Source organism: Chaetura pelagica, unplaced genomic scaffold (genome assembly GCF_000747805.2).
Source record: "Chaetura pelagica isolate M959 unplaced genomic scaffold, ChaPel_1.0 scaffold367, whole genome shotgun sequence".
Lineage (NCBI taxonomy): Eukaryota > Metazoa > Chordata > Aves > Apodiformes > Apodidae > Chaetura > Chaetura pelagica.
The window spans coordinates 600,986-613,620 of NW_009953955.1; the positions used below are offsets into that span (position 1 = coordinate 600,986).

The following is a 12,635-nucleotide window of genomic DNA, read 5'->3' on the forward strand; positions in this document are numbered from 1 at the left end:
TACCAAAAGAAAACATCTAATCTTTAAGCCAGAGAAGCAAACTAACTAAATAAATAAACCCCCCTAGGAAATAGTTTGGTGGTGGTGGGTTTTTTGGGTTTTTAAACCATCTTTTCTCTTTCATGTGGCAAAGCCTCCACTTACTGAAAAGAAAGGTAAATGCTCTAGGAAAACACAAGCATATGTGCATTGAAATAGTCAGGAAACTGAATTTGCTTTCTCTGGAAGGTGATGTTAACTCTAGTCACTGAAACTTTTGCTAAATTATCTTAAGCATGTTGGCTTTTTTTTTTCTCAGCCCCCTGCCCCCTTCCCCCCCAAGCTGCCAAATCTGAAGATTGAGATGATCCAGTTATTTTTGACACGTGTAATGAGGACTGCAGAAGGCCTGTGTGCAAATCTACAGAAGGGAGAGAAGCTGAGGGTTCTGTATGATGTGCATGCTCCCTGTTACCTGCTGAAGGAAAAAATACCAGCCTCAATGTCTGAGTGCTCTTCTAGGGACAATCTTTGGCAATTTTCTCAGCCTCCTTACAGAAAGTAAGGGAAGGCAAAATATCACAATATGGAGTGAAGATGAGAGCATAACTCCATCAGCTGCAGGAGGGGATGCAGCTAGCATAGATCCATGTCATGATTATTTAGCAAGAGACTATACCAGCCTAAAAAAGCCCCTCAAAAATTAGTGGAGCTTCACAGGCCTTAATGAAGCTATGTATAGGTAAGTCATGGTACACCATGAGCTACTGTGTGCAGTCTTCCTGTTGGGCAATGCATTGCTTGATTAGAACAAGGAAACTGGATTTCATAGAGTCAGAGGCAAGGATTCCTACCCCAGCACACATGAAAAATGCTGTCCTGCCACATGGTATTGTACTAAAACCTACAGAAAAGCCTCTTGAATTAGACCAGAGGTAAAAACTAGAGGTGCAAGTTGTGCAGATACTTTAATTGAAAAATAGGTGTTAAAAAAGAAACATTCTTAAGTACTTTGGTTATTAAAATTGCTTGTATGAGCAGGCAAAGTAGCACACAAAGATGGATTGGGATGTGCCAACAAGATTATGAAGGGATTTCAGAGTTAAAGCAAGCAACTGCTCCTTCAGACCCAGTGTAATTTGAGGGTGCACCTTTCATTTATACCAGTTCTGCTCAGAGGCATTGTCCCCCCTTTTCTTCCTGCCTTTTCCCTACTTTGTTCAGCCAATGGATAGCAAATGCTTTCAAATGTTATAGACAGGAAAATCAGTATCATTTGCACAGTATCATAATGAGTGGAGTGGTTTGGGATTAGGAGGGAGGAGAGCAAGGCATCAAAATAAAAACAGGGCTCAAATTCTAAGTTCCAGTGTAGCACTTAAAATAATTAAAATGTTTATTTGAAAGTCAAAACAGCCTCAGTCATAAATAACTATCCATTCCTCAATTGATTGTATTGAGTCCCAACCAAGAGCTCTGGGAATAAGGTTTATTTGCTCCCTGTTGGGATTAATCCATAAATGTAGTCTCCACATGGAACTCATCAGGTCTTTGCTTCCTCTTCATTAGTCTCCCTGGAACTGGAGGGTAGGCTGAATAAGATGAAAATTAGGATAATATATTTTCAGAGAGAAAAGGTCTGGCGGTCTCTAATTTGTGTTTCAGGACCATAATGCTGTGGAAAATTTCCCAAATGATGTTGTCTGAGAAACTGATGCTTGTTATGCTTGCCTTATTTGAAGTTTGAATGCAGCAATTACATCTTCTCTTTCTTAAAGCCACCAAAGCTAATTGCAGTCTTAAACTAGCTACACTGAGTTCCAGGCTTCCTTCTATCCACAGTAAAAGTTAAAATTCCTTTCTCTTGATGGATCTTTTGGTCTTCTAGCCCAAGGGCTCTGAAATGTCACAGTATGGCCCATTTCTTATTAAAGAGATCATTTCACTGTAGCCCACCAAGTGCCTTCTCCCCTGCCTCCCTCTTGTTCTGAACCCCAGCTCTGATCTTAGAGGGCAACCACAGAAACATACTTTCTCATCCTCTGAGACTTGGTATTTTTTAAATCATATTTGTGGCAAGAAATTATTTAACCCAGGCTCCAACCAGAAATGGCACAGATTTCTTCCATAATTTCTGCTTTGACGTGGCTAACAGTTGCATCAACCATTTAAAAATGCTCTGTGCCCAAACCTGGAGTAAAGGAGTTTTTCTGCCACCAAAAAATGGTGGTAGTAGCTACAGCATTTGTTAGGGCATCCTTAGAAAGCATGTGTGTCAAGACAGCTCTGCAGCATATCAAGCTGCAATTTTTATCACTTAAAAATTCTTTCTTTGTTATAACTTCAAGTACTGTTAGTTAGGATTTAGCAGTACTTTAAGAAAGCTGATTAGTAAACACAGAGAGGGTTCTAAAAACCTCCAGGAGTTTGTGCTGGTTCTGCTGTTTGGTGTTGGTTTCAGATCCTGTGTTTGCCCCTGGTCTGTAAACTATGGGCTTGGTTATTTTCATGTCCCAGCTGTCACTCAATGCTACAGCTGTCACAAAACACAACTTACAAAGTGGCATCTGTGTAAAGGATTCTGCTATAGTTTAAAGCTCTTTGGTGCATTTTAAGCTGATTTTATGATGCGAGTCATTGCCTCTAGTGATGGGTCTCAGAAGGCTCCCTTCCTTCTGAGTTCTAATGTACAGTTTATTGCACGTTTCTATATGGTTCCAGCACTTTGTTGTCACTGCTGTTGTAATTCATTATTTATTAGTCAGAGAGTCCTTGCTGTTTATTCAGTTCTTTGGAAAAATGTACTTGAAGAAAAATGTCTGGCTTGCTGACATTCATATATCACTGTTACAGGCCTGGCAGGTTCCCAGTGAGTTAAATCTTTACAATCCTCAGAAGCCAAGTGCTGTACTTCTACACTCATTTAAGCTTCCCTGCTAAGCCCCAGTAGTTCTTTGTGAGCCTGGCAGTCTGTGTGGCTCACAAAGCCACGGGGCCCTCCTGCTTACAGCAGAGACCCAGTGTGATCTTCCATGCTGCAGCACTCCAGCCTGTCCAGTTCAAAAGGCTAATGCTGGGCTCTGGATTGCAACACAGATAAATTTGAGCCTGTCTGTAAGCTCCTTTGGATGCTCTTAATGCCACGTTATTTTTTCATACAGGCTAGTATCCCAGCCCCTGTTTGGTTTAGTGCATCTCCATAGCAAATTGTGTTTATGAACATGTCTTTGCCAGGGCTGCAAGGTGGCAGTTGAACGCAGGCTTTCTCCAACAAGCTTCTGCATCCTCTTGGAGCAGCCTCCTCCACTCACTCCCACTGATGGCTGCAGTGGATCTGAGTTACGTGTATGTGTGCTCAGTGGTTACTAAAAAACTAGTTACTCCTCCCTAGGAAACGAGAGTTTTTTTGAGAAATCAATTACAGAAAGGAATGGAGTCAGGGCCAGATGGCAGGGATGCTTCATCCCAACCTGGGAGGTGCTCATGGGACCGCTGCACACTCCTTCCCACAGGGCAGGGTAATCAGATAAATCAATTAGCAGATGTCGGTGCAGTTAACTGAGCAAGCAACGCTAGCATAGGTGTGTTACTGTGATTATAGCAGAGGGGTCTGCTTTGCTTTTCCCTGATGGATACCCAGCAACTGGATCAGCTTTTCTAGCCCTGACAGAGTTGGAGGAGAGGACTCTTGCTTTTCCCCAGAGTTTGCTTTCTGGGTGTTGTCACCAGGCTCAGATGTCTGACCTTACTGACCTGGAGGTGCTTAGGGAGAGGGGACCTTTGTGAACTAGGATGTGCACTAGGACATTGTGCTGTGAGCAAATCCCATCAGTGTGCTGGCCTTTTTTTTTGGAATTATCTTTGTCAATGACAGATAGTTCAGCCCTGCCCCTGCGGGACAGTGCCCTGTGTGGGGTGGCACTGCTTGCTCTTACTTGAAGCTTAGAAAGATGGAGAACCCTTTCTGGCTTTGCTTTCTGCTTTGTTTCTTAATGTTCTGTACGAGGATGGGGGGAGAAACACGAGGAGAGGCCTTAGGCTATAAATTCTCAATTTGTAGCTTTCTTTTGACTTTGCCATATTTGGGAGTTGTATTCTTGAATTGTGTGGATACCTGCATGTGCACCTGTTTTCTGAAAACACCTCTAAAATCTTTTCCTAGGAAGGCATTTATAATACAAAAGCAATTGGAGAGAAGGAAGGTAGTAATATCAACTGGAGCAGAGCTATGGAAGGGAAGGAAAACAGCAGAAATCCAACCTCAGGGTTTTGTCAGAAGGTTGGGAACTAAACCTGAGTTCAGGCTGGAACCTGCTCTTGTTATAAGAACTCTGACCTGATAGGTTTTTTCTGGCATGTTAATTTTTTAACAGCTTTCTGAACACAGAGCTGGTTGATTGTTCCTGTGCTGTTCCTCAGAGCACTTTTTCACTATATGGGCTTTTTATTCTTTCATACATCTTGCAGACCCTGAAAAACTTGACCTCACAGCACCCACGTTTTCCAGCTGTCCATTGAGTGGCCCAGCAAAGAGGCCCATCTCAGCTGACATCTCTGTTCCTCTCTCATGTGTGTGACAGTGGGACAAGAAAATGAGGCACAGCTTATGTGACTTGACATCAGCAGGACATCACCAGCAGACCTAGGAACTGAAGCTGGCTTCACTGTATCTCAGCCTGATGCTGTACTCCTAAGACTCCCTACATAGGGAGCTGGACTGGATGGTCTTTAGGGGTCTTGTCCAGCTGGAGATATTCCATGATTCTATTCTATGATTCTAATTCTTACTAGAGGATGTTTTGTACCCTCCAGAACCTGAAGACTGCAGTCTGCTTTTGCCTTTGTTGTGCCAGGTCCTTTTCCTGCTGTTCTCTGGGGTGTGGCTGGAGCAGAAGGAAGCCCTGCCAAGGTGCTGCACAGTGTGGGTTCCACGGAAAGGAAGAACTGACACCAGCAAAACACCACTGCCATCACAAAGCCAAGCCTCAGATGCTAGGAAATGCTGAGCATTTAACAGTATTAGCCTTGCCTTGAGTTTTTAATCTATGGCTCTGCCTCTAGATGATCTTTTGCTTATCCACCCTGCTCTCCAGTTTCTTTTACATGCCTGTGCTCCTGCCCCTCAGGTTCCTTTTTACAGCTACTTTTTAAATTTCTTCTTTCTCTTGACATTTGTCTGCAGAGTCAGCCACAGCCCCACTGACCAGCTCCTGCCTCCAGGCTCTTTACTGATGAATCCCATCTTTTGCCTTGCTCCACCTGCCTTTCCACGGCAGGGTCTCTGATCCTCTCTGCTTTCGCATGAGTGCATCTCTTTTGCCCTCTGCTTTTCAGTCTGGCAGCTTGCTCTTGGTGCCGTTGAGAGCACAGACTGTCTGCCACCAGCTCCAGGATCCAGCGAGCCCAGAGCTACAACAGAAAGGGGAAAAAAACTGTCTGGAAATTTAGCTGCTAAACTGCAAACGGTCTCTAGTCAGCAGAGCAAACTGTGACTGTGTGTTCCTCTGCACTCCCCTTCATCCTACCTAACCTTAGTGATTCCCCAATTTTAGAAATGTTTTCACAGAAGCTGTTTCTGACTATGATGCTTCAACCTGTGGGAGTGGTTTTCTAAGTGACACCATCAGCAAACCAGTGGGGTAAAATCCCTGAAATACTTCTTTCGTGCTTCATTTTAGAAAGCTGCTTGACTGTTTTGGCAGGTGCTGAGCCCAATGCCTGGGATGGAATGGGGAGGGGGGGGGAGGGTTTCTGCCTTACTGTTGGTGATGTCCTGAGCACCTGAAGGACTTGCAGTGGAAATGTTATGGCAGCCAGGCAAATGTCCAGAGAGCCAGCCTTGGCTAGAAGCAGTCCAGGCACAGGCTGGCAGACCTCTGCTACTAGGGACTTCCCCTAAAATTACTGTAGTAACTGGAAAGGATTTGGCAATGGTGCACCCTGCACATCCTGTGTTTTCCTCTACAGTGTACACAGAGCTTGCTCCTGGCTTCAAACACTGTTTTTACTCCACTACCTCAAGCAAACCATGGTAGGACATGGGGTTTTTTGTGGCAGGAGCTGAGCTAGCATGAGAGGAGGTGACAGAGCCATGTCCTCCCGTTCCAGTAAACGCAGGCAGCATCCTCTGCCAGTCAATCCTGGCTAACAGCCTGAGCCCCTCAGGTGCAAAGGGCTTCAGCACAGCCTGGCTAGTCACTTCCCTGCTTGGGGTGTCACAGCTCCATTGAAGAGCTCAGCCTTTCTCCCTGGCACCTGGGAGATGTGCTCCCCTCACGCAGTTTGTCACCAAGACCCTGCAGTAATTTCACACACTCCTCTAATAAAGTCCTCCGAGGCTGTCATGTATTTTCATGTATTTCCCCTATTATTTCTCCCTGCTTGAGCCTTTCAGATAATTGATGATACTTTAGTTAATCATTTTCCCCCTCCTTTGTTCGCCAGGTACCTCAGCCTGGAAGGGATCCTTTTCATTTAGAACCCGTGTCTTCCCTTAAGTAATTGATCACCGTGCACCAGGGGACACCCAGTTCACAGCCGAGTGGGATCAGCCTTCATGAATAATCAAAATGCTGCGGCCACGCTGCTGCAGGAGTGCAAGGAAGCTCTGGACACACTCCTGTCAGCCAGGGCTGACACAGGCCAGGAAGATGAGCAGGAGTACCAGCGGTGCCAAGGTGAGGTCCCTAGGAGAGGTGGCAGGAGCACAGCAACAGCCACCTGGCCTCAGCCCTGCCCTATTTTTTCTTCTCCTGGCAGATGAGTGTCAAGAGATGGCTGGATTTCGAGGCTGTGAATGGGTTGCAGGCTACAGGCAGGCAGGGAAAGCAGTCCACTTTGTTGCAGTGAATTGCTGTCAGTTCTAATTTTAGGCTTCAGTAAACATGAGGCTGTAAGGAACAGTTTAGTTTGGAGAGAACAATGCCCCAAAAGTTTGCTGATGCACATAAATTTCAGTTATTAAAAAAAAAAAAAAAAGATGCAACTTCTGAATAAGGGCACAAATTTCCTCTCCTTTCATAGGAGTTGGGGGAGGGCCTTTTCTGTTTGTCAGTTTCTCCTAATGTATTAAAGAGCTCATTGCCTGAATCTTTATCTTGTAAAATGTGTGTGACCTCTATAAGTGGTGGCCAAAGGAAAAAAACAAAAACAACCTATCTCCTTGAAAGGAAAATCCATGGTGGCTAATGGCTGGAATAAATAACCAGGAAAGGAAGCAGCATTCAGCAAAACCTGAAATAGAGGGGTTCTTCTTTTGTTTTCATGCTGGCATTACCTGCTGGAAACCAGCATTTATTTTGGCATGGCCATGTTGCTTTGAGAGTGGTTCCAGTGGAAATCCAGTTTGTGTCCATCATGAAGGGCCATCATACTCTCAGTTCAGTTTTTCTCGAGGTTCAGACTTTCAGAGGGCTCCTGAACTTCATTGCCACAGCTTTTTGGTTCATGAAATACAAGCCACGGTTTAGTTGCTGTACTTCTTAGAATTACACCCTCGCAGTACAGAGCAGCAAGGCCATGTGCTCCTTTCTGCCACACAGGAAAACAACTTCAGCCAAGTACAGACCAATATAGGAATGGGTAAAAGTGAAATTTCCTGGGGAAAAAAAACACAAAGGCATTAGGAAAAAAAAAACCCACCAAACAAATCTATTTATGTGCAGGTTTCCCTTTGCGTGTCCCATCTGCAGTACTGTCCGGTTTCCAGTTTAGTGTTAATAATGTTTAGTTTTGCCTTGCCTGGATGACTCGGCCATAATGTTCATTTCATCTGGAAAATCCTTTGTTTGTCTCAGAGCCCGGAGCCGTTGAGAATATGTTTTTCCAAGCACACTTGTTCTCGCTGGGAGGTCAGCTGCCTTTTTCTGAAGCACCTAAGTCTGTTTGCTGTGGAGGGTGGTGTGTAGGTTTCTGTTATGGATCCTGGAAGATTTTTTTTCCCCTTCTTTTTGTGTTTTCAACAAAGGACACTTTGTTTCCTCATCACAAATTCTTTTAAGTTTATTATGGTTCCCTAGAATAGGCTCTTGAACTCCTAATCAGGTAGCTTTTTTTTTTTTACCCTCATCCTCCTCCCTCCTTTTCTCCTATTAAATACCACAGAGTATGAGAAATAATCAGTTTAGTTCCAGATAAGGTAAATCAGTGCCCTTATAATCACTCGATTAGACACGGTCCTTCAGGTAAACTGCTTCAGGAAATACGCGATCAGAGCTTGAAGTGGTGCCCGGGCTTTCCCGAGGACCGTGTTCCCATCAGCTGAAAGAAAAAGCCCCAGCAGCGAGGCGGTGACAGCGACATCAATAACTGCTGGGGCTCTCTGCCCGGGGAAGGCAGGGCCTCGCAGGTCAGCAGCTCTCAGCTTCGGGGGGACCCTCCCAGCACCGAGGCAGAGGGGGTTTCTTCACCCCCCTCTCCTCCCAGGGCTGCCTTTGTTTGCTCCAACTCTCTCAGACCAGGCACAGGATGAATCGAAAGCCAAATTAATATAAGTGTAGGGGAGAGGAGGAGGGCATCTTTATCTTGCTGTAGCTGAGGGGGAAGAGTGGGTGTTGGATGGGTCTGGATTGCTTTTTAGATTTCCTTTTAGAGTAGAAATCCTTCTAATCAACATCTGTGCCAGTTCAGCCTCCGTTAATGAACAGAATCTCTGTTGCCTGCAGTGAGAACAGCTCTCTGTAACAGAAGTGAACTCTTGTCCTTGGAGCTGGGTTTTAGCTGAAAGCTGCTGGCCCATTCACGTGGGGTCCCCAGTTGGTTGGTGAGGTCCTGGTAGATGCTCCTACAACATCCCTTTGTTGTCATTAACACACTCATCGTTGCCGTGCGGTGACAACTGGACGGCACAGCAAGTGGTGTCCTGCTGGGCTCACACCAATGTCCAACCCCAAAGATGATTGCAGGCTCCCAGATTGCCAAGTTCTTTTGAAAATGTTGCCCCCCAGCCTGGCAATAGTGACTGCTGAGGATGCCTCTTTAAAAGTCAAAGTTCAATGGTAAAAAATTTGGCCATATTCTTGGGTTTTCAGTGCATCAGAGTAAGAGGGTTTGATCAAGGGTAACATGGAAAACAGGAACAAGAGGACAGAAATAATACCTTTATGCTCTAGAGAGAATGCCAATGTCCACATTAATCCCACTGATTGTTTTCATAGTTGTTGACACTACTATTGTTTCCTGTTTTAGTGTTATTTAAGTTTGTGTGGGAAAGACAGAAAAAGGTGGAGAAGGAGTCAGAAGGGCTGTCTGTGTATGCATCCTGCTTCTGCTTCTCTAGATGCTCCTCCAAAACATCAGTCCTATGGAATTATATAGGGAAACATGCCTTCAGGCTCCCCCCTCTTCCTTTGGAAAAGGTTTTGGGAAGCTTGTTCTTCCCCAGTCTACACAGGGAGATAAAACCCTCTGCCATTCATTTTGCATTCTGTGCGGTGAGATGGGTGTCCCTGCTCTTGGAGGTGTGAGGGTGGGAGCACAACCTCCTCACCAGCTCTACTGCTTGGCAGCCTTGCCATGGAGGGCTGAGCCCTTCCAGGCACTGCTTGGGAAGGGCAGGGAAACGTGGCTGCCTGTAAAGCCAGGATGTGTAACAGGAAGTGTGTCCAGAGCTGCAGCAACAAGTGAGAAAACTTGTTTGGAACCAAGTTTCCAACTTGGGTTGGAAAACAAATTACATTTGTAAAGGTGACTTTTTGGATAAAAGGGCCCTAAACCTTCCCCCTTTTTTTCCTAGGAAAAACAGACTTGTGAATGCATTGTAATATGAGCATGAAATAGACTTTTTGTGTAGTGCATTTTCTACAGTCATCCCTAAAGGATTGATTAAAAACTATATAGTAATACATTTATTGCACTCCCTCGTTGAAGCAGTGATGGTCTCTAAGCAGGGTTTTTTCTGAGGATTAATGGCCAGAAGGGGCAAGATCTGCAGCTGATGATCACCATTAACCCCATCTGGTCAATAATCCTTGTTAATCCACTTTTATTGGCCAGAGAGTCTGCATGGACGAGTGGTTAGCACAGCACAGCATACTCAGGCTGCAGCTTCACCTCTCTTTCAATAATAATTTAAATGTGGCCTGCAGCTGAAGAAAAGGGACAAACTCCAGCCCAAATCTCTAGCTGTGGTCTCCTACTAGCAGTTGTATCCTTAGAATGGTCAGGTTGGAGATCCAACTGGAGCCAATGTTATATGGGATGCAAAGGGCCAGCCTCAGGGGGCAGCAGGGCATGGGCCATGCTGTGCTCCTGCCTTGCAGGCTCTTGGCACGTTGCTGGAGGATCAGGGGCCAGGCATGGGAGCTAGGAGTACTTTGCACCTCATGTGTGCAGCTCTGTGGTGGCCATACCTGGCAAGAAGAATGCTTGGACCAAGGGCACCTTCTCCTTTTAACTTATTTTTTGCTTCTGTTGCAAACTGCAAGAGAAGTGCTGAAGCTCCTCAGCTAGTGTGAATTAGTGGGCTAAGCTGGCTTTGAAATGGCTTAAACCATTTTGTCTGCTAGAGCAGTGAGCTCTCAGAAAGTGTGTCCTGCAGTCTATGGCTACTGCTTTGAGAGTATGTTCAGTAATTCAGGCCAACAACTTTTTTTTCTATGGAATCATCAGTAAAATAATGATTCCCAAGAGCATATACTTATTATTCACTATATCCCTTTAGATCTTAATCGAATTGTTTTACCTGGTCCAGGTTTATCCCCCAGCCTGGATGTAGCTTCTCAAGCTGGCTCTGCCACTGTCACCAGCAAGGGGGACAGATCTGTGCTGTTGGCCCTGTTTGCTCTGCCAGGGGTCCTCTCCTCACATGGGGGAAAAGCTTTTCTCCCATCTCTCTTGGAGTGACTTCCTGCTAAAAGCCTTTTTAATGGCTGATGGCTCCTGTTTCCCCGGAGGGCAGAGCAGCCAAGGGAGACAGATGACAGCGAGCTCACCTTCCTCCCTGATGAGGCTGGTAGCAAGAGCTGAAAACTGGTAGCAACTGGGAGAAGGTCCGAGAGGGAGGGGGGGGCATGCTTTTTGCAGACTAGGTTCTCTGTCCTAAGTGTTACAGCTGAACCCACTGCAGTATCTTTACCTGCTCTTTGACCTTTTCAGCTTTGCTTCCCGCAGACTTGAGGACCCTTCTGGAGGAAGCAAAGGAAATGAAGTGGCCCTTTGTGCCAGAGAAGTGGCAGTACAAACAAGACCTCGGCCCAGAAGACAAAACAAATCTGCAAGATATGATCAGCCTGAGGCTCCCTGATTTGCTGGTATGAAGCTCAACACACCTGTTGTGTGAAACGTCCCACGTAGGTGCTTGGGGAGATGCAGAGCCCTGGCAGGTAGCATCACCTCTGGGTTTGGGGGCTCTGCTTGGCAAGCAGAGGTAAGCAAGTCTGTGTTGGGAATGGGACTGCTTACAAAGGCCAAAGTAGAGAAGTGACTTGTATTTGTTTCAGTCCTCACGAGAGGAGAGGGACCCAGAACCTACATATAGTTTCTGATTATTTTTTTTTGTTCAAATTGCTCTGAACAACATGTGTGAATGGTGGTTTCCTCCTCCATATGAGACAGCTCATGTCACCACATCTTCTTCCAAGGGAAGGAAAGTCCTGCCCTCTGCTGCCACTGCAACCAAGCCAAGATTGTGAGATCAGGTCTTGCTCATACCTGAAGTTCTATGTGTTCTCCCTGTGCAGGGAAAATAAAAAATGAATTCAAGTGATGAAGTTCTGAGTGTATCCAGGGCCTTGGCTCCTGCTATGCAAGGAAAAAAGTAGGTACCTGTGACAAAGACATTGCAGAGCAGAGGGCACTGGCTTTCCCTTGTCTAGAAGTGATCCCAGAGCTATGTAGGGACTGTCCATGCATTAAGCACCTTGCAAAAGAACAACCTTGTTCACTGAAATATGCAGTGATGACTTGGCATTTATGCTGTTTCTACCAATCTCTCTGCTCAGCCCACAGTAGTTTGGGCACTTGCTTTCTCCATACCTCTGGTTTTGCAGGGCAGTTCTGTTTCAGCTTCCACTTTACCTCTTCACTGAAGAGCTGGCATCATAGTAAAACTAAAATGCTGAGTGTTTACATAAAATTTGACAAGAATGCTGTGCCTTGTTTAATTCTACACTGCTAGGAGGCAATGAGGATTACTCGCTTTATTAGGGCTGGCAAAATTCATCACCTGCTTTTCTTTTTTTTCAAGAAAATTAGTTGGCAGGATCCCTTTCAGGACCAAGGCTGGCCAAAACTTAGGCAGGAGGGGAAAGAATTTAATGTGACTTCTCCTGTGAATAAAGGATACTTGGCTGTGTGAGGGCTTGAAGGATCTAAATGGTGCTTGCAGATCCCATCCTGCAAGGTGATGAGTTTGAGCTTAAAGACTCGAAAGCAGCAAGAAATGTGGGTTCTTTTCTGATTTTCTGATTTTCTTGGAGGTGTGTCAGACATGGCTTGTAGCAAACAGAGTACTCCCTTTTCAAAGGTAAACATAATACCTAGGCTAACAAATATCCCTTTGGCAGGACAGATAGAAAGTAAAGATGAGGTTTGTGAAGTTCTCAGGTTGTTGCTTTTTTTTGCTTACTGTGGTGCCTGTCTGAAGCAAACAGTCCCATTCCTCATGAGAACAGGCAGTCTGGCCTGAAAATCCAGGAGAGAGAGGTTTGTTCCTGCTG

At 45.4% G+C, this 12,635-nt stretch overlaps 1 protein-coding gene across 1 annotated transcript in view; it reads left to right on the forward strand.

Annotated features, from left to right (window-relative positions):
- The first annotated feature begins 6,535 nt into the window (after window positions 1-6,535).
- The window catches only part of ALPK1 (alpha-kinase 1), a 27,426-nt gene continuing 21,326 nt past the window's right edge, over window positions 6,536-12,635 (forward strand). Inside the window, exons 1-2 of the mRNA XM_010001867.1 lie at window positions 6,536-6,656; window positions 11,074-11,228. Of these exons, the coding sequence (XP_010000169.1) occupies window positions 6,536-6,656; window positions 11,074-11,228 (276 nt within the window). The remainder of the gene's footprint in view (window positions 6,657-11,073; window positions 11,229-12,635) is intronic.